The sequence below is a fragment of the Apus apus genome, chromosome 5, assembly GCF_020740795.1.
Source record: "Apus apus isolate bApuApu2 chromosome 5, bApuApu2.pri.cur, whole genome shotgun sequence".
Classification (NCBI taxonomy): Eukaryota; Metazoa; Chordata; class Aves; order Apodiformes; family Apodidae; genus Apus; species Apus apus.
Genome location: NC_067286.1, coordinates 26,424,614 through 26,446,924, shown reverse-complemented (window position 1 = coordinate 26,446,924; position 22,311 = coordinate 26,424,614). Strand labels below are relative to the sequence as shown.

The 22,311-nt window shown below is 39.7% G+C and overlaps 1 protein-coding gene across 2 annotated transcripts in view; it reads right to left on the bottom strand.

Annotated features, from left to right (window-relative positions):
* RTF1 (RTF1 homolog, Paf1/RNA polymerase II complex component) overlaps positions 1–22,311 on the bottom strand; it is a 30,204-nt gene that overhangs the window by 6,871 nt on the left and 1,022 nt on the right. Inside the window, exons 1-12 of one of the 2 annotated variants that reach the window (XM_051621299.1) lie at positions 20,361–20,444; positions 18,786–18,810; positions 11,853–12,000; positions 10,152–10,356; positions 7,915–8,029; positions 6,194–6,305; positions 5,357–5,492; positions 4,567–4,744; positions 3,584–3,666; positions 1,453–1,540; positions 1,256–1,363; positions 610–687 (exon numbers count right to left, since the gene is read on the bottom strand). In XM_051621299.1, coding sequence (XP_051477259.1) covers positions 610–687; positions 1,256–1,363; positions 1,453–1,540; positions 3,584–3,666; positions 4,567–4,744; positions 5,357–5,492; positions 6,194–6,305; positions 7,915–8,029; positions 10,152–10,356; positions 11,853–12,000; positions 18,786–18,810; positions 20,361–20,368 — 1,284 coding nt within the window. In that variant the 5' untranslated portion in view covers positions 20,369–20,444. Of the gene's footprint in view, positions 1–609; positions 688–1,255; positions 1,364–1,452; positions 1,541–3,583; positions 3,667–4,566; positions 4,745–5,356; positions 5,493–6,193; positions 6,306–7,914; positions 8,030–10,151; positions 10,357–11,852; positions 12,001–18,785; positions 18,811–20,360; positions 20,472–22,311 lie in introns of those variants that run through there. The other variant, XM_051621298.1, reaches the window with a different exon arrangement.

Below are 22,311 nucleotides of genomic sequence, written 5' to 3'. Positions count from 1 at the left end.
AAAGAACTGCACAATAACATAAACAGAACCTGTTATGTCTATCTTTATCTTCAGAGATACTTAAGATTGTTTGTTTACTTGATTTCTTGGCTTTGGCTTTTCAGCACTCTTAGGTCTATTCGTTCCCAAGGTCTACATGTAAAACGGTTCAGTGGCAAGTAAAACTTTCAGCAATGAATTCTTTTCAACATAAGTTACTGGCCATAAAAGTGACAATTCAATCATCCCTAAGCAAAAGACAATTTAACACTACTTTTATTTTTCCTGGTTTGAAAAGTATAGGAAATCAACTTTCAAATGCTATTATGGGATACCCTGAAAAACAATAAAAAATAAAAAGTTTCCAAAGCAAGACAGTTTAAGACCTTCTTGTTTAATGGACACAGAAAGAGAAAGCTGTAACTGTTGGCAGCTGCCCTTAAAAAAAAGAATGCAATAACTTTAACTGGGTTCTAAGTGTTCTGAACTCAGTAGTGAACCTTGAGATCCACCTTTTAGCTGCATAGTTAAAGTCGAGCTTACTGCTGACTACTGCCAAAATCCAGATGAGATCCAGTTCTTCAAAATCAAAGACTGCATTAAGCTTGCAGGCATCATCTCATCTCTCACCTTCTCCTTTAACAGCTGAGTTTTCTTCATAGCATAATTTGGAGGTGCTTTTCTGAATCTTTCCTTCTCTTTCACAATCTGTAAGATGCAGAGAAAACAGAAAGGATATGCAATTATGAAATGTCTATTTCAATACTTAAGACACTAGAAGCAACAAATCAGTATCACCTAATAAATGTACTTACTGCCATAGAATTTTACTCATGCTTTCTCTGCTGCATTTTTAAATTTGTGACTGGGTAATGTGTTACAGCTCCACTCCCCTCACTTAATGACCTACAAAAATCTGATGCTAATCACATTTGGTCAGTATTAAGCAAGTATTGAAGTGCAGAAACCGTGATAAGTGCATCTACCATGATGCTGTTAGCTTTTCAGAACTTGAGAACTGAGTTGCCATACTGAGGCTAGAAGTTCAGAACTCTGCAACACAAGTTCAAAAGGAGGTAACAGGACAGAAACGATGAAGTAAAGCAGGAGTGAGCACCAAGATACTCTACCCAGTTACGCAACTTCATTTTGACTTTTTATTTTCCTCTGGGGAAGCAAATACCATTATTTTGCTTTATAAATGGCTAGTGCTCTGCTCCAAGAATTCCCATCACCTTTTAGCACTGCCACAGCCTCTCTACAACACACTGTTTACCTCCTCAATGTCCTGGTCATTAAACTTGTAGTTGAGGGCTTCTTTGATGGACACTTCCTTCTTGTTTATCTCATCTAGTGTGGGTAGCTGCATCCCAGCAGAGAACATCTAAACACAAGGCACAAACAGGTTACTTTCCACTTAAACTATCCTTGGCAGAAGGCTGCTAAGAAGAAACTGAAGTCTGACAAACTTACCGCTTCCTTCCACTTCATAAACTCACTTTCAGTAAATTCCTGATTCGAGACAAACTCCAAACGAAACACACGTGAATCATTGCCATGCCTGCAACAAGAAAGTGTAACAACATCCCTCTCTGATGTTACAGAGCTGTGATCTGTAGATCTAATAGATCTTGTTGATCTGCCTGAGGGTAGGAAGGCTCTGCAGAGGGACCTGGACAGGCTGGATCAATAGGCCAAGGCCAATTCTATGAGATTCAACAAAGCCAAGTACTGGGTCCTTTACTTGTAACACAATAACCCCAGGAAATGCTACAGGCTTGGGAAAGACTAGCTGGAAAGCTGCCCAGAGGAAAAGGATCTGGGGGTAGTGGTTGATACCTGGCTGAGTATGAGCCAGCAGTGTTCCCAGGTGGCCAAGGAAGCCAACAGCATCCTGGGTTGTATGAGGAATAGTGTGGCCAGCAGCACTAAGGAAGTGATTGTCGCCCTGTACTTGGTGCTGGTGAGGCCATGGCTCAAGTACTGTGTTCAGTTTTGGGCCCCTCACTACAAGACATCGAGGTGCTGAATGAGTCCAGAGAAGAGCAATGAAGTTGGTGAAGGATCTGGAGAATAAATCTTACAAGAAGCTACTGAGGGAACCAGGGTTGTTCATTCTGAAGAAGAGGAGGCTGAGGAGAAACTACCTGAAAGGAGGTTGTAGCAAGGTGGGTGTCAGCTCCTTCTCTCAAGTAATAACTGAATAGGACAAGAGGAGTGTTGTGCCAGGAGGTGTTTAGATTGGATATTAGGAAAAAGTTCTTCACTGAAAGGATTGCTAGGCTGCCCAGGTAAGTGGTTGAATCACCATCCCTGGAGGTATTTAAAAGACAAGCAGATGTGATGCTTAGGGACATGGTTTAGTGGTGGACTTTACAGTGCTGGGTTAATGGTTGAACTTGATGATCTTAAAGGTATTTTCCAAAAAAAATACCATTCTATAGGTGTAAACTGACTCAAAAAGCCCCAAACCAGACACTTAAGGCTACTCTAGTGGCTTGCATGCTATAACTACAGTCAGGTCAGCCACAGTCCAGCAGCCTACATCAGCTATTAGTAATACTGCAAAGGAATACAAGTCAGTGAGTCTGCAAGCAGCAGTCCCTGAGTTGTGGCAGTAAAACCCTCAGGAAGTACCAGAAACAGACGTCTCTCAAACCTAAATCTTACATACACTCTTTAGTGACCCGTGGCATGATCTTTGGAAACACAAAGCTCACTCATGTTTTTATCAGTAGAAGTAACCTTTAAGCAGTACTGAATCATAATAAAATGCTGGAGCAAACCAATCCCTACCTAATTTTTTTTATTGGTTGGCCAAAGCCAGAATCCCTAAACATTTTCTGTGGAGCACTACCTTTGGCACTGCCAGCTAAACTATAAGCTATTATAGTGTATATATAAGCTACTATACTGCTACTAACCAGTATTAAAATTAGTTGCCATGGAGTAAATTTCACTCAAAGCGTGGAGCTCTCTCCTGAGGTAGCCTAAGTAGTTACTGAATGTCAAAATGAATTTAGGGAAGTATTTATTTTAACTCCACACTTGCACCTATGTACATTCTCCACACGCCTTCTTGTTTCTCATAAACAGTTAATATCTTCTAGTCCTAGCCCACCAGGATGTTTTGTATTGTAACTGTTAACCTTCATCTCATGATTGTTAGAAGGGCCTAAGAACTTAGAAATCCGATGCTACGTTCAGCTTCTTCCCTCCAAAGTACCATTTATGTTGTAACATGCATGCCAGACGCAATCACGTATGCCTTTAAATGATACCTATTTCTAACATCTGATGATAACAACAGAGGAGAAAAGATATAAAAGAGTATTGCAAAGCTCGAGAGGCATATACAAACAATCTTGGGTTACTAATGCAAATTAATGGCTTAGATTTCAACACAATTACAAGTCCCCGCATGCAATTTTTTAAAATAATTTCACTTATGCCCAAGGGTTAAAAAAAAATCAAATAAACCCAACCCCAACATTCTAGCAGTAATTGGCATGGCAAGGCCCAGTCTGCTTTTTAGCTCTTATCTCCAAACCACACACAGAACCTTATTTACTATGAAAAGGAGAGGATTACTTGGGTATCTTACCTTAACTGTAGCCCTTTGTTTGTCCGGGTACCACCAAGCTGGTAAACTTTTGCAGTCTCTACCACTCCAGTAATTTCAGCAACCTGTATCACAGAATAAAATACACAAGAGGAAAGATGCAAGAGGGGTTGGGTTTTCTTGTGTTCCTGGAATATATCTAGCACATTCAAGCCTTTTCACTAGAGATCAAAAACCTTAATTTAACTAACAATTCTAACAAGATCAAAGAAAGCGAGACTCTTCAGTATACATTACTGAATACATACTGAATACATTCAGTATACATCTGAATGCTTGATGCAGGTTTTCTATCTTCTTAGTTCAGTCTTCCTGACCAATGTACAATTATCTACTTTTTCTACTTCCTTTTTCAATTAACACTGGTTTGAGTTAATGTATGCCCCAAATGAAATACTAGAGTGCTGCCCACACACTAAACTCAGGCCCTCTAGGGACCTTTTTAAGGCAATTTTAGAGAATATTATTGCATCCTGTGATTGTTCAGTTACAGTAATGAAAGAGAAAAACAATGCTGTGTTCTTAACCACCTTCTCTTCTGAGGCACACTGATATATTAGACATGCTTTGTAAAAAAAGAGAACAAGAGCACACAATAACTTGGGAGCATTCCCAGAAATAGAGAGTGAAGGTTACTCATCCTTACTTGGCCAAAGCAGAGTTCTGAATTCTAGTTTGCAATACAAATTATGAGACAAGACAGCACGAACCAAAGCTGGAAGAACAGGCTTTGTTAGTGCTCCCTCTCTCTCACTAAATATATCTCTTCACCCAGCTGGTCCCATAGATTTATTTATTTTTAAACCAGTCTCCTCCACTTCTCTGGCAGCCATTACGTTTTCTGGTTATAAGCAATCCTTTCATGTTAACCACTCACACAATCACGGGTACCTGAGGATTGCTCAGCTGCAAATATTACATTGCAGCACTATAAAAAGAACTAAATCTCTTGCAACTAAACTCACCCGATACACAGGTTTGCTGTTGTGATTTCCAATGCCAATACGGACAAAACAGCCAGTGACTGTTTTGGCAAAGAAGGGCATATGACACCAGCGTTCCAACTTGTGTCGTGATAACCGTACTCGGTTCAGTTCTTCAGGCAAGGACACTGGCTGGGACTTGGGAGGAATTTCTTCTTTCCTGATTTGGGAAAAGAGAGAAAAAATGAAGAAAAATAGTAGAGACATAACGACCAAAACTCAGGTCCTGAGCAAGGTGCAGCATGAATGCTGACTATTTAACTCACTAGTAAAAGGAATGATTCATCATGCAGCAGCTGACTAGAGATATGTCAATTTAGCATTCATGCAAAAGGCTTAATGCAGAGTTCCAGACTTGCTGCCCACTGCCTCTGCTACCACAAGGCAGAAAGACTCACACCCCAAGGCAGATGATTGGCCAGTGCTTGAAGATAAGCCAGCACATATCTCTGCCCTGCTAATATGCTGGGGTTCTGTGGCTGCTGTACTGTAGGACTAAACATATCTGTGAACAACAGTGTAAACGGAGCTAAAAGTAACACCAGGGAACTGCAGTTGCAAACCCATCCAAGGGAAATCAGTCCCATGTACCACAATACAGAAGCCAAGGACTCAAATCTGAGAAATGCAAGTGTGCCCAGAGGCAAAGCCACTTCAGAAATACCCAACTGCCCCTAAATAATCCCCTAAACCAGCATGTGTCTACATGAACTGGATGTCTGTTTCTGAACACACACTTACAAGTAATAATAGTCCAGTGTTTACTACTTACTCTTCCTCTTCATCAGAAGATGAGGATCTGGATGAGCGATCACTTTTCTCACTAGACTTATCATCCTCCTCCTCCTCCTCATCATCAGAGTATACTTCACTAGTTTTTAATGGCTGTTTTTTTGCAAGCAATTCAGCTAGTGGAAGGAGGAGAGAGAACAAGGAAAATTAAGCTGCAAATTTTCTATGAAAGCTTCCTTTAAGAGCTGAAACCTTATTGTTTAAAAAAAAACAACAAGGAGGCAGATAGCTGTTAATTTTTCACTGGATACAAGCAACACATGCTCAAATCCACTAGTAAGTTAAGTATTCCATGGTATATATTCAAAGAGAGAAATCAAAGTATTTAAAAGCATCTTAAATCTCAGTTGTACTTAGCTTCAGTCTCCCAACTTGACCACAAGTAGCAATAACAGATGGGCATAGCAACTGGATATACAAGATAAAACTATTATGATGAGATAACTCACTGTTGTTTAGCAAGGGAAAAAAAAATCACCTCATGTACACTAAATAGAGTCTGGATGGTTTCAGAGATTAAACAACAGAATCTAAGTGACAAGTTGAAATACATTAACTAAATAAACATTACTAAGTGCCATGCAATGGACTGTGATGAAAGTTTCCTCTGTTTCCAGAGCATTCTGGGGAGGGGCAGGAGAGAGCAATCAGTGGGGCTAAACACGGTCATGTTGAGTAAAAGACCAAAGAAAACAATGACATGGAACCCATTTCTTCCAAGGTGTAGGACTGTCGTATTAATTAAAAACAGGAAGTATCACTTTCAAAAAGCTTTAATAATGCCTCAAAACTCATAGCAACAGCAACACTGTCATACCTGTTCTGTTCTTCCTTTTCTCTCTTTCTGCTTTTAGCTCCTCCATTGCCTGAGATTTCTTGTCTAGCTTCTCATCCCGCTTTGATCGTCGCTCTTTGTTATGTGACATGACCTAAAAACATGCGCAGAAAGTCCCTCAAAACCAAGTGCAATCCATAATTGAAATGCGTTAAACAGACTGTTTGCATGCTTTGAAAACTTTTCAAATCAAAACTACTAGCAAACTCCATTTTGAAATCAGCTTTTTTCAAGTTCATTTTTACAGAGGCTAGGGAGAGGGAAATCAAGCTGAAGCATGTGTCCTTTTTCTACTTTGTATAAAAAATAATGAATATATTTACACTTTCTGCCATTTCTGTAATCAAATTTTAGTCTCAAAACTTCTCCTTAATGTTCAAAAAGGACTACAGTAGTAAAATGGAAGCAATTCTTCAAATAATAAGAAATGAGGAAAAATTGGATAAATATTCTTTTTGTTTGCTTCTCCTTCTGCAAGGCCAAAACAAGGCACTTGTTCTCATTCAGTAACAAAGAGAAAAGTTTTGTTGAAAGACAAAGCAGAAATAAAGTTGTGTGTAAAGTCTGCAATACGGATTCAAATCTTAAATGTTGTAAATCTACTCATGTTTTTCATTTCTAACAGGTCTATCTGGAATACCAGGTAGCACGGAAAGCAGCTTCTATAATAAGCATAAGAGAGTAATTTGAAGTATGTCAAAATAATTTCTGGAAGACACTGTAAAAGAACTCTACGTAAGATCCTTTTATATACAGATCTATGTATGAGGCTACACATGATGGGTTATATATGGACTATATAAGTACATATGGAGCTGCAAGAGGTCGGGAGATGAGATTCACTCCACTTAAAATGTGCCTAAGGCAAAACTCATCTCACCTATTTTAAGTTTTTAACATCTACTAAACTAGAAAATTACACGGAGTGAATTGCCAGGTGAAGTTGCTCTTATCCACTGCACAAAGACAGAAGTGACAACAAGTGCAATCAACTAGTTCTTAGATGGCTGAAGCTGGCAAGATTAATTCCATCCCCATTCTGGGAACCTATCTGCCCAGAATCTACAAACAGTTATGGGTGAGGTCTTTACCATTTGAAACGACAGCCAATTCAGCTATTTGAAACTACAGTTTGGTTCCAGGCCTCACCTCAAAGATTGGTATTATCTTCTTTCTACTGGAGACAGAAAAACTACAGAACTACTTCTGTTCCTACGAGCATTCGAGCTTTTCCTTCACACTCCTACCAGCAGAAACTAAGCATTCATTCCATTGTATGTGCATGCAGAATAATTAAGAGAACAGCTGAACAGTTTCTGGCCTGCTCTCTCAAACTTCCACGTGCAAGGAAGACTGCACATGCAATGTTTCAGACTGAATGACAGAAGTTTGGTTAAAGGAACTGTAAAAGGTTGCTTCCCTATTCTGATTGGGAGGACTATCTCAGCAACTCTAGACAGAGCTGCAACTTTGCATTTTTCATTAGGAGTTATCAGTGCAGCCTCAGCAGGCCAAAGATGTTAATTTCTTTAAATTAACTGGAAAGGCTGAAGATAACTTGAGCATATACATTAACTAAAATCTAATCTGTTTACCACACTATTTGACATTAAGGAAAAACATCAGTGGTAGAGACAGGCAGCATCCTGTCTCCTATATCCAAGGAAAATAGGTTTGTTACTGAGGACAGTTTCATTTCGTACCTGGGACTCCTGGATCTGTGTGAGTTTTTTCTTCTCCTGCTCTTCCTCTTGCTTTTTCTTTTTCTCCTTCTTTTCTTTCTTTTTTGCTGTTTTTAGTTTCTTCTTGATTTCAAACCTAGTAGCAGATATTGAAACAAAAAGAATGTATGAAAGAGTACTCTCTCTCCCTGAGAGAGCAAGGTGAGATGAGAGAAAATCTGAAAGGTACCTTAACTTTTCAGTAGGCTGTAAGGAATACTTCCATTGCTTGTTCCACATGGATAACCCTCTAATGCTATCTTGTCTCCTGTTCCCATGTATCATCCCTTCCCCCCAAAAAATAAGGTGAAGAAAAGCTAATACTACTAAAGCGCAGGCTTACAGACAGCTAACCTAAAGGACTGAGGAGACCACATAGCAATGGCTACTCCCCAGGAATCTGTCCTTACTCCATCTTCATCTTTGCCAGTGTAGCAACCATTGCATGCTGTCCTCAACTCTAAAAACAATTGGCTATTTCACATCATTTGAATCTCAACCACTAAAAATGTTATAATTTCAGGTCATTTTCATAACCTTTTAATGCTTAAACTCCACCTTTGTACTGGCACTGGTCTGTTTAAGAACAACTGCAAAGAAGTTGCTGTGAGTCCTCCTTCAGCAGCTACATTCCAATAAGACCCAGGCAGTTTCTGCAGTCCAATTCAGGCATTTCCATTTCTACCTTCAAGAAATGCATCATCCTGAAATCTTGTTTTCAGCCACTGTACTCAGAAAATTAGTGATTTTATTGGAACTGTCCTGTGCCTGAGATTCCACTGCACCATGGACTGGTCATTGCTTTAGTGAAATGTGCATACAGACAAGCACAAAAAAAAATTACTTAACTTCCAGTAACTGAAATTCAGAATGTGTTACCCACACTACACAGTTCATTCTTTAGTCCTTTACACCTGGATTTTGTAGACAAGAAACTAAGGTGCCAGATGAGCTTATTGCCCTTATGCCTTTAACATGAACCATAACACACAGAACACAGGCATTGTATCACATGCCATGTCAGCTGTAATTCAAATCAAATCACAGCACAATGTACATACAAAGAGCTAGACATCATTTAGAAAGATGTAACTTCCCTAAATTTAAACAACTACCATCCACCATCACCCCCTTAGTTCTACCTGCCAACCCCTTGACATAGAACAGGACAAACTCATTTACGATTAAAACAGTAACTCCAGCTTAGATTGTTTAGCCTGTTCTTATCAAGTATTCTCCAGTGTTCATTCTAAAAGAAAGACATTCAATTACCATTGAACAGCAAATGAAATTTAAAAATACGGTGTCCTTCTACCTGATCTAAACTGAATCTTGCATTCTTTTTGATCCCTTTGAGGAGACCAGCAAACTAAAGAAAACACTGAAAGTAGTATTAAAACCACAGACAGAAAGGCTTGGAGGAATCGAGAGTCTAACAGTAGCTTGTATTGACATGATTCACTCAACAGATGTTAGTCCTGTGGAGAAATGCCTCAGAAAATGAGAAAAGAGAAGTCACTGAGGAGGGAAGAAAACTTGTCCCACACATGTCAAACCTGTTATTTTAGACAGAGAAGAAAAATACCTTTACTAGGAAGCTGCCTGACTGGACAGTGTTACAGTAACAAACAAACAAAACCACAACACCTAAGGTAGAAATCCACAAATGATGCCTTGAAACGACATATCCAACACCACTCCTCATTATTGCAGTATCTCTCATCTATTAGGGCCCCAACCAGCTTCACTCTCATACAGAGGCAACCCTAACACTGCTCAGTGCTTCATAATTGCTTTCTTAAAAATACCAGAAGCTCTTATACACCTTACACTTTGCCTTTTTCCAAAGTATCAGTGTGTGACAACTAATACAATTGAAAGAAAAGAAGAAGACAGAAGAGAAAGGAGTCCTCTGACTGTCTGGCATCTTAGTGTGTGAAGCAGTATTACAGCCACAATAGTACCTGACAGAATGATGCATATTCAATAGCTGAAAAACTTTCAAAAACTGACTTTTACAAAAATATGCAGAATTCCTGCTGTGTGCTTCTCAACTAGCTACAAGGATAGCTTACACACACACACAAAAATATCTATGATGAAACTTAATTCACTTTATAATGCCGAATGCTTGGAACCCAAACACGAGAGGGCAGTCAGCGTATCTCCATAGAGTCTGTATGAATTTGCTACCAAGTATCAACAGATTAAAAATTCACCTTCTCTTTAGCACTTCTCTCTTCTCTATCCGGTTAAACAGCTCCTGCTCTCTCTCCTTTTCTGTCATTTGTTCTAGTCGAGCTCGGTCTTCCTCATCTCCCATCAGGTCTTCTCCATAGCCATCATGGAATTCCTCATCTTCAGATGAAGAATCTGAATCTGAGCTAGATGACGAGCTGTTGCTTTCCGAGTCAGAGACTTCTCCTGCCAAAAAAATAAAGTCAGTGAGATGCAACCGGGGAAAAGCCCAACCACTTAATTGTAGCACGCTATCAAAGGAGACCAAGAATGAATTTTACACTCCTCTTCCACTACACTAAAAGCATACATCTAACAAAACTAAACCCAGGAGGAAATACTCCATTACCATAAGATATGCAAGCTAAAGAACGATGAGTGGCAGTGCATGTGAACACAAACTGGGTTGTAAGCAACAATTCTCAGTAGAACTAGCAAATTTTAGACCTTTTGTTTAGTGTGTTAGGGCCTTAAGGTTAGAATTCTATATGCTTATGTCCCTGAAGTTGTCTGTACATCCATAACTTTCTATAAGTGTGTATGTGTGCACCTCAAATGCCATTATTAACTATCACTAATATTCAGCATCATAGCAACCCGAAGAACCAAAATTCATAATTTGAAGACTGCAACACTATGAATTACCTATGTCAACAAGACAAAGTTGATGCACACTATCCTAAAGATTAGCAATCCCGTGATGCTAACTCCTTTACTGTAAAAAGCCCTCCCAGTTAAACATGAGCTTAAGGAACAGCTGACTCCCCAGTAATACTGGGTAACACCACCTTTAGACTTGATCCAGGTCCAAGTACTTTGCTTCTCTCACTTACATGACTACATGACACCACATCACAAAAGCAGACACTGATTCTTTCTTCCACTTTCATTCCAGTCTCAGTATTTCTGGGAACTTCCAGCTTTGCAAGCTTACAATGTGAAAAACATTGATTTGTATGCACTGGTATCTACAGTTTCAGCCACTTCATGCTTCATCTGTCTCCATTCTGCTTAATATACTTAAAATTGTAGGCTCCTTCATTTTACTTAACTTTGTTTTTTTATTATCAACTGAAACTGCAACTAACTACCTGCAAACCTTCATAGGCATGATGAAAACATGAAAGAACATAGGAAGTTTGCCCAGCATCGGAACAGGCTCAATATTAATGTAAAAAAATTCTGACGAAGTTACAGTATTGATTTTTCTTCTTCCATGTGAGTATAAATGTGCAAGAATTCCAATTCAGAGAAAATGCCTGCAAGATAAGCTCCTATTTGCAACACACAAGACTATACACCTCTCCCTGCATCATCACAAGACGTTTTGGAAGGGAAAATACATCAATGGGAATAAAAGAAAATGCTACCCAAACTACAAGTGGGACATGCTATAAGAAATAAAAGAATTTTCTATGAGAAAGTCAAGTAATGAAATATGTCATACACTCTTCAGTTGAAACAGTATTTAGTGTTGCAATTGCAATGGGGTCCTTACAGCAATGCTACACTGAGTTATATACACTTCAAGCCATGGCAAGTTTAAGAGACTACCAGTAACACAAAAGAAACTCTTTAAAGTTAGTCTTTAACATAATTGTTTATCGTTACTCTTCAGTGTGCATAACGGGGTAGCTTCACTTGGAGTTACACTTTAAACAGGTGAACATGTGTTATCTTACCCTCTTCAGGTGCTGAGCTCTCAGCCGAGCTGTCTTTATCCGAGCTGCCTGAGGAGGCAGCTTTGTTCATCTGTTTCTTCATGGCTCCTTTCTTCTCTGCCTTACCCGCTTTTCCCTTTTTTTTGTTTTTAGAACCCCCCACAGTCCACTGCAAGAAAAGAACCAAGAAAGGGGTCATGAGGCCTGAACATCACTTTTTTCTTCCCCCACTCCCTGCCCCAAAATCACTGGGGTAAAACCAACTGAGAAATAGTCCAATACCTGACAGCAACAAATCAATCATACAAGGGGGAAAAATGAGCCTGTAGCAGACCTATCAAATTAAAACATTCTACAAGGTTTTCTGGGTTTGGGGGTGTGTGTGGTGATGTTGTGTGGTTGCTCTGGTTTTTTTTCTTTTTAAAAAAATGAAAATCATATATCAGTGCAAGTTAGTAAGACATTCCTTTTAAAAACAATAGACTTCAGAGTCTGACATATCCACCAGGAGAAAAGAAGCACTGAAAACATTTTCCTAGGAAAATAATTACAAACAAATGTCCAACTGCATTTGTAAAGATTAGGTTCAGTTTACTACTAATAAACAGAAGAAGCAACAGATGTGTTTCCAAACCTAGGTTTTTTAAGAGGAGATTTTAGATTTCATGAAGGCACACAACAGGCTTTCCAAATTTAACAGGAGTACACAGCACCTGTACTTTTCTGCAAGAAACCAACAGTACACTTCCTCAGAGACAGGACTGCTACCACCTGAATCTATGTACACATGTCAGAAAAAAATCAGAATCACAGAAGTCAGAAAAAAAAACAAGAGGAAAAGAAACCCAAATGTCAACTTTTAATTTTCTCTTAACATTATATCCTCAATTAACCTAGACTGCACTTTCCAAGTCACACACATGGGTAACAATTTTAAATCCCAAAGTCCCAGGAGAAGAGCTAGTATTTACCCCATAGTGAGAGTTCTTACCATATTTTTTTGCATTGTCCCAACTACCTGGGCAAAGCCACAAAACAGAACCAGTAAGGATTGCCTGTGTATTATTTTAAGGCTTTACAATATTTTTCAATTCACAACCTTTCCCAGAAATTCTCCAGACACAAGACCCTGAGGAATAAAACAGTTTCTTTCTAAATAAATATATATATTTAACCTCTTCATACATGTATATTACTGTCATCATTCTTGCACATCACCATCCTTTCAAGCATATAGCCTACTAAAAAGTTATATTCCTAACTCCTTTGCATAACTGAGATCTTGCACTTCAATCTTCTCTAACTGGGAAAATGAAACATCTTCAGATTTGACCTCAAATGAACACAGAAACTTCAGGCTTCTCACCCAACCACACCTTCCTGTGACATGAATCAGGTACATCCCTGCACGCAGTAATCATTCAATCAAATTTGATTACTTCTTCTGCCTGATTAGGCACCATCTTCAGAGAACCCTGATGTTCAAATACTCTAAGTGATATTCAACTAAGTAGTTAGAAGATGCTACCTGATCTACTACTACATTTAGCACTTCCTAGGTTTTGATTACTCTCACACCCAGCTTTGTACCTTCCATATTAAACCCTGCTTCATCATCTTTGTTAAGCATCAGCTGTGCATTCAAAAGTATCTGTCAAAGGCCAGGAAAAAGTTTTGTTTTCTGTGGTAAAAGTACAGCTACCTAGTGCTGAGCCTCTGATTGCGACCCACGTCCTGTGCAGGTAACTCAGTCTGTTGCAGTCCATAGGATAGGTGAGAAACTGCACAGAAAGCATCTGACTTTCTAACAGCCTGAGCTTGCACTCAGGTCTTCATAGGTTTCCACATTAAAGTTTTATCTGTTCAGAGTTACAATACTGCTGCCTAATAACATTCCTGGTTAACTATACCCATGTAAATCAGTTAAGAGCAAGCTTCTACTCTGCCTGAATCTGCTCAAACCTCAATGTTAAGGAATCCTATGTATTACTATTTGCTGTTTGTTCAAGAGATCCCCTACTGGCAGCATAACAGTGAAAACACAACAGTTAGGGAGAAGAGCAGCCCTCCAAAGCAGGGGTGCAGTGTTGCCTCCTTCCTCAAGCTCTGCTACTTTTTTCAGGGTTCTAACACTGCATTATACCTTGCATCAGCATGCTGTATAGCAAGGAAGAACCACAGAGAAAGCCACAGTATACAGTGCAGTTATATCAAGACCTTGAGACGTCATGCTAAGATGAAAGATGTTAAGATCAGATAAAACCAGCAGGACTTCAGTTGTTAATAAAACGTTTAATAGCTGTAGATACATGTGTTACAGATCACTGTTCTCAGCCTCTGACTCATAAATTGAATTGTGGAGAGAATCTGGGTCCAGGAAGATGGGGCTGAGGAGAAAGCTGCAACACGACCTCTTGAACAAAAAAGTAATTTAAAAAAATCTGCCATAATCTAGGAAACCTTGCTTTCATTTCTATTTCACTCTGGAGATTACACTCCATCTCGCTTTCATTGTTCTAAGTGACCTCTACATCTTTTAAGTCACCACAACTGGTTGTCACCTCCCAGTTTCAGTGCTGTCACAAAGCCAAATTCTTCTTCATCCAACTCAGGAGCTTCAGTGGTTATTCAGCTACCTTCATCTCTTATGAATACCTGGTCATTCCTGATAGCACTACAGGACAAGACAAGGGTTCGAGCAAGCCTGATGGACAACTAAATTATCAAAACCAGGATGCAGTCAGAGTGAGACTCTTTTAGGCTCAGAGATTGCTCTGCAGGCTCAGGGACCATTGGCTGTCATTTGAACACTAATGACCACTCTGTATTGTTCAGAGACAGACTAGCCAACCTCAAGTTTCTTCTTACAGCAGAGGAAGATGTAACACAATAGCAAGCTGGGGTGTGGAGGGAAGACAATACTGGAAAGCCTGTGTGGCAACCTGCAGTCCAAACCAGAGTCTTGAGCTCCTTCCTCATGCTCTAGCACACCAGGGGAGGTCAGAAAGGCAACAACATGTTTGCATGTAACATCAAGTACAAATGCACACAGCTACAGTCAGAAGCATTTGTTTGCTCTGTTTCCCTGACCTTCATGCATACCAAACAGCAAACAATAACCAAATTTTCCAAACTCTGTCCTCTACTGCAGCCTCTCTAGGTTCCCTCTTCCATTATCCAGTCAGGCAGAGTCAGTGAACACTTCTCACGCACTTTTCATGACTATTAACAGCTCCTTTAAACAGACCATCTATTCACTGCTGCCTCCTCTGGCCACCATCTGGAACCTGCCATGGTTCCAAACACAGTAAGTTAATAAACCCATGCAGAAGTGTGCTGCAAGATGGCTTTCTGCTTAATGTTTGTATCAAACAACAGAGTCTTATGGTCCATTTAAAGGAAGTTGCCAGAAGAGCATTTCAATTTTTTCTCTTGCTTCAAAGGTTCACAGTGCTAATAGCTTGCATATTTTCCCCAAGAATTCCAAGTTAAGCCATAGTACCCAGAATGGACTGCTAATAACAACAACAACAAAAAGGCAACAAGCAACACATAAGAAATCAGGTAGATGTAGAAGTCAGCTTCTACAAGAGCAACTACACAAAATGATTAAAGAAAATCACGTATAGCTCTGCAAACCTGGAACATATTTCCACCAGGGAGATTAAATGAAACCAAAGACAGGAAAAAAAAAAAAGGGGGGGGGGGGAGGGGAGGAGGGAAATGAGTTCTGAGAACGCAGAATGCAATAGAATTTCCCTTCTATTCACACAGTACCTAAATGCATTATCCACTGAGATTTTATTTTGCAAATAAGTATTTTCCTTGACCTTTCCCCCTCTCCCCCCATCCACATCAAACCAGAGGTGCACAACCAAGGTTACCAGCCTGTCCTTGCCCTATCTTTCTCTCCTGGATATAGTTTTTATAAGCAAAAGGCAAATTACAAGCCACAACAAAGCCAAACAGGTCCCGTACCAATGTGTTCCCTTCCTAGGCCAAATAACACACCATGACAACATGACAGCTTAGGAGCCAAAGGTACACAACGGTAGCCCAGCTTTCAAAAACCCATTCTCTCTCAGTCATAGAGGGAAAACAAAAGGCAGTCCTCCAGGTAAGGCATCAAACTGCCGTTTCAGCCAGTCTGAAAACAACAGCAGGCAGGACCAATATAATAAGGAAGCATTTACTGTCTTGAGAGAATCTCAAAGCTGGGAGAACTCCGGAGACAGCACTCCGAAAGCTACAAGGAAGAGAATGTTCTTTATCACTACTGTTAAAACTAAATAGTTAATAAAAAAACCTTTGTTATTTTTCTTGCCTTTAGGGCAGCTGACATTCCGATGTTTCATATACCATCAGGATGACAACAGCCCAGCAATTAGAAAACTTAAAGGACCATTTTTAACACAAAGAGGGGACTCAAGGTGTAAACATCAAAACTGAACTGAGATAAGCAAATAAAGGAAATGCCTTCTGAAGCCACAGAAAAGGCTTTGCCAAGAACAGGCTAAAAGAAGTCTTCATGGGCCAAAATATCATCAGACACCTAATCTGCCCTAATTATTGAAGTACCTTCAAAGGAGCTCACAGGAAGGTAACTGTAACTATGGGGGGGAAAAAAAAAAAAGTCTACCAATAATAGGCTCAAATTCAGTTAAACCTGTGAATTAAAAGTTGAGTTGATCTAGAAGTACTTTGAGAGGCCCACGTGTTAAAAAAATGTCAAGAACTGCTGAATGACAACATCAGGATGGTGGATCTTAAATGCCAAGGAAAAAACACTCTCCATGATCAAAATAAACTTGGGGATGGTACTGGCTTTGAAAGCCTGCAATGTTTTAGTTCAGAAGCCTGGGCCTAGCAGCTCGAGCTCACAACAGCTACAAAGTACTTGGTCAACAAGTGCCTTGCATGGCTCTATCTTCACCAGCCAGCCAGCATCACCTGGCTTAATGAATTATCTAGATACTAGACAGTGCCTGATGACTGGAACCTTTTCAGCAAAAACTTCTCCCTGGATACAAAGGAAAAGTTAATTATGTAAAAATTCCAGTTTCCTGAGCTTGACAAAATGTATGGCAACGGCCTTGCAGAACTGGAGAACTCACTCATTCTTGAAGGTCTAATTAAGCAGAACTATGAAATAAAAGTACACAGGTAAGGAAGACATTTAGCATTGTAATCTCTACAAATGTACAAAAGACACCTTCAAAACAGAAGGAACACATGCAGTGTTCTGCTAATCCCTGGTTTACTAGAGTGCTCTAACTTGCAGTGCAGTAACCAGACCCAAACTTTCAAGCCCATTCCTCATGATAGGGCATAAAGCCTTCCAGGCCAACTTTTATTTGGGATGGATTTCCTCACTGGCTGCATGACCACTGCTCACCTCCTCTGCCTCATAGCTCCTGACAAGATCTTCAGCTATGCTGCTTCCTACTGAATCTGAACATCTGCAAATAAAGGCATGAACAGATATTCCTCACTAAACTCCAGACTAATACCAAGCATTCACAATGTAACTTTTATTATGTCTTGGAAATATCTTCTGCTATCACCTCACAGCTGTTAAAATGCACAGCCAAACCTCTCACAACATCAGAATGAGTGCAGGAGGCAGATTTACACCAACGTTGCTAAAAGCAAACCTTTCAGAAGAAATAAAAAGGAGCTCCTAAGCACTGCAGCTTTTTGTCTAAAACACACTGATGTTAGTGAAGTTGTTGCAGAAGTCATCCATGTTTCAACGCACAATAGAAAAAGTGTAAACAATTATGACAGAATAAAAGAGCAAGAACCCAGAATTAACCTACTGCAATTGAGGATCATCATCCACACAATGTCTTCAATACGCAACAAGGGTACCTTGTGGACATATATACCCCTAGCACAGTAGCACAAATAGTAACTTGGCTAATACCACACTGGTTATGTGCAGCAGGCTGACAACAGTTTGGGATGGTGAGCTCTTGAGTATTCATGACCACATGTTGTTCCACAGATAAAGGAACTGACTACCTCCACATCTGCACCCAGGTTAGTAGATCTCTCTGTGAAGGTAGCACATACTGAAAAGCCCTGCAGTCACTGTGTTTATCAGTTCTCTGAATAAAAGTTCGTAGTTAATTTAGTCACGCATATTCCACAGACCCACCAGAAGATAATTCAGAGCATCCCTTCTATTTCATTGCCTGCAACTCACCTTCAGTCCTCTGGCTGGATAATTTGGTTCAGACCACAGAGGTCCTCAAAGTGTTACAGAACCCAGCATCTGCACTGTCAACAACTCATGTGGCTAAGAGTTTTCACAGAAGCACATTTTCAACAAGAAACACAAAATATGACATTAAAGTTCAACTGAAATCCTTTGGGCACCATTGTATAGATGTGGCACGATTTCTCCATGCTGTTATTCTACAATTCCGAAAAACACTTTCTCTCCCCCATGCCCCACAAACTTTCCTTCCTGTGAAAAACGCTTAAGGCAGCATTAGCCTCTGAAGCAGAGATTTAGTCTCCTTTCTGGTACATGCAACATAGAGACAATCCTGGAATGTTTAGTGCTTGCCAGGAACCACAAAGGATGCGCACGCTACCAAACCTGTGTGGAAGCAAATGCGTTATGATCAAGCACATTTGACCACAGCAACAATTCCCATGCTTTTGCCTCAAGGTCCGAATCTTGAAGAAGTCCAGTAAGACAATTTCAACTTTTAGACCCCCTCTCCCATTCCCCACGGCTGAGCAAACTTCAAACCAATCACAAGAACACTGATTAAAACCAAAGTTGTTCAGCAGGAGTAGCAGAGTCAAGCCTAAGGACACACACAACTGAGTGACTGGCAGAAGCAGAACTGTCATAACCCAGCCTGTCTCATCCTGCTGTGACAAGCAGCAGTTCAGAATGCATATTTCAGGCACAGGAATAGAAGCAAGTGTCCTAATTACCTCTTCTCTAAATCTTTTCCTCTTGCTGCATGGAGGTCAGAAAGAACAGAGAGTCAATTAGAAATGATACACAGATTAGAAAGAGTATCAAATGCACACGGTGCAAGAGAGATACTACTGCATCTGCAAGGTCTATGCAAATTCGCGAAGAGATACATTGTCACATTCTACATACAATGGAAGGGTAGACCCTATTTTTACTGACACGAGCTAAAAAAATAATGTTAATCATATTATTTATTCTGTCAGTTTACAAAGATAAACACAGAAGACTTTAACATTGATGTGCTCTCCACACCGAAGTTCCAGACAAGCTGGTCTCCAAACAGCTTAGAATAAACGAACTCTGTGCAAGCAGATCTGAACACACACAGTGACAGACTGAGTGGTTACCCAATAACAAACCTAGTATCTAGGCCATTCACAGTTTTCTCTCTCCTTATGTCTTAAGCATACATTAGATACAAGAGGGTTTGTTTTGTTTTGGGTTTTTTTGTTTGTTTTAAGAAAAGCATTGATTGAAACAGAGTTACAAGCATATTTATTTCCAAAATGCCTCAGAAAGAGAACTAACTCACACATTCTTTAAACTTATTGGAAAAACTCTGCTATGCTATCAAATGGTTAGTATTTAGCAGTTTATCAGTGGCCTACTCTATTGATCTTCAAGTTGTTACAATTAATAATACTTCCTGTAGCTTCAGGAAAAAGAAACCAAACCAATCCCAACAGCTCCCTGTTATATTTTTAAGAACAGATGAAATAAACTATCTCCCTGCACTGTGCAGAGAGCTTGCAAATGACAATTGTAAGCCTTCAAGAAAGTGGCTTTATTCAAGTACCTGTATGACCTGTTTGCCAGTCTATTTCAATTTTCATATATAGCTGGAAGCAAAAAATTCTAACGAGCTCTAGAATGCAGTACCAAGAGCAAATAATAAAAACAGTTCTAACAAGTAAGCACTGCTATATGAGGAATTGTCAAAACCTTAAAACCCTTCCTTGTCGCACTTTCTGAAAAAATACCAATAAAAAATACATACTGTTGCATGTTCAAATCTCCAGACAAGCTACGGAGAATCAAAGCAACTAAATACAACAGTTTCACCACCTCTTAATTGTACCTGCCTTGACGCATTTTCTCTCTGAGGAAGGAAAATCTCCTAAAGCTGAAAACCTCTCCCTTGAATTCAAGAGTCCAGCTTTATAAACCAGCTTCAGTGCTACTTCAACAACAAGCATCACACAGGAAAAACACTAGCTTTAAGCAGGAAGATCACCAGACCATTCAGACCATACGAACATGGGTTTAAACAGGCAGTAATATTTCTATAGGCATTCAGACTATTTTGTACACAGTTACAATTCAAAGCATACTAATTACAAAGGAAAAAAAAAAAAAGTATGTCTGAGTACACATCCTCTGGGCCTAATGGGTCTCCACCAGTTCCACTGATGACCAGTCCCACTTTATGAAATCAGCAGGCTACACCTAATGTATGATAAATACACTTTCACTGCTTAGGTACAATCAGACAACGCATAGTAAGTTAACTGATAAAACTACAAACTCACCTCATCATCACTGTCTGATGTCTCAGAGTCTGAAGATGCTGTAGGTTTGCTTAGAGGTGGCTCCTTTTCTTCAGAGTCACTGCGTTTCCGTTTGGCCAATGACAAGAGTTCCTGGTATGAAAAAAACACAGGTTTATTTTAAAATGCCATAATTAGTTTCACCAATCCAGGTCCACGCATACGCACCCTCTGTGATATTTGAGAACATCCCAGTAAACTTATTATCCCCACTGACTAAGGAACAGGGTCTCCTTATGTTCCCTAAAAATGTACATAGACACACACAATTTTAATGCAATTGGATGCTACAAAAGGATTTTGAGGATAACAAGCAATAAGCAGTAAACACCACTACCATTACTTTCTTGGTATAAACAACCTAAGACAAATTACTTTCCGAGTCACATCCATGTCTGTTTTATTTGAACTGGGTAATAATTCAAAAACACCTTAACTTCATTGTGCAGCTTTCACCTGATAAGCCAAATACCACTAGAGAGCAGCTCCTTCTTCCAAAGAAGAGACATGTTTGCAGTAATAGATTTTAAAAGGGAAATCTTAGGCAACACCACAGTTATGACTGATAATATTTATTCAGATGTCCAACTCCTTTTCATTGTCCCTATATACCATAGAATGCACTTAAAGCTTTGGACAGAAGCATTAAGGTCAAAGTCTGTGAAACTAAGTAGAGATGTTCTCCTTGAAAGCCAGCATAATACACACCAGCACAAAGAATTAAATGGCTCTCAAATAATCTCATAATTTGCTGTTTGTAGCTTGTTCAGATGACAGAAGCAGTAGTATAAAGTATTTCTGAAGCTGCATTACTCTCTTTGTAGTCCATGACACATAATTTACTCTTAAAAGCATTGCTCGGGGGTTGATGAACTGTAGGTGTGAGAAGACATACAGTCACACCAACTTGTGCAGTCTTGGGAAGCCAGTACTAGATTGGTTTGCGTTAAGTTTCACAACTGGAAAGATTATCTCCACAGCACATGGATTAAAATCCAGTAACTCAAATGTGAACATAAACACTGCAGAAACTGAAGGCCTAGGCTACTTACCAACAAAGAAACCTTCCATTAGTAATGGAATGTTACAAACCTCTCTCTGAAGAAGACAAGCAACATCAACAGAGCACATTTGTACAAAGTTCTTGACGTTTTCTACAATCTTTTCCAGAACGTCTCTCTCCCAGCTGTCTCTAGGTAGTCCTTCAACCCAGCTTACTCCTGCAAATATCTTCACATATCTACCATTACTTCTATTCCAAGCAATTCTCCTTCTTCCTTTCTACCCTTATTCTGTTTTCCAAGGTACCACATTAGAAATGCTCCTACTCCTTTGATTCACCAAGCCTAGATCACTGAGGAAAGCTGTAAAACATTTAACCTACAGAGGGGCCATACTCAGTATACTCTCATCCTTAAACCATGCCACAAAAGCATTGCTTCCCTGCAACCATAATCTTCACCCCTGCACATAAATATCCCTGCTTTTACAGGTTATAGAAAGAGCTCAGTGGAGAATGAAACACCTACTACTCGGGTACAGCTGCAAATGATGCTTTCAGTGAACAATGGAACAAATGCAGAACCATGTGATTATTCCTACCACCATCACTCTGGTTGCCTGATCTATGCTAGAGCTAGTCCAACTCTGCTTCTACTTTCAAGCTCTGAGGAAACTACAAACTACTGTGGTGAGATGTTGGCAGCTCTGAAGACTCTAGAGGCATTCAAGATCAACATAAGGGCATGCTCTGCTCCAGTGCACTTGTCTAACATAGGCTCTGATTTGATTTTTCTGAAGCTCCAAGCTGCAAAACTGTTTTGAGTGTTTGGGAAGGCTTTTTATTGCAACGTAGCAACAGCTTCTATATTAAAAATCCTTAAGGTCCGGAACACAAATTACATCAAAGATGTAGGCTTCAGCACATTTAACA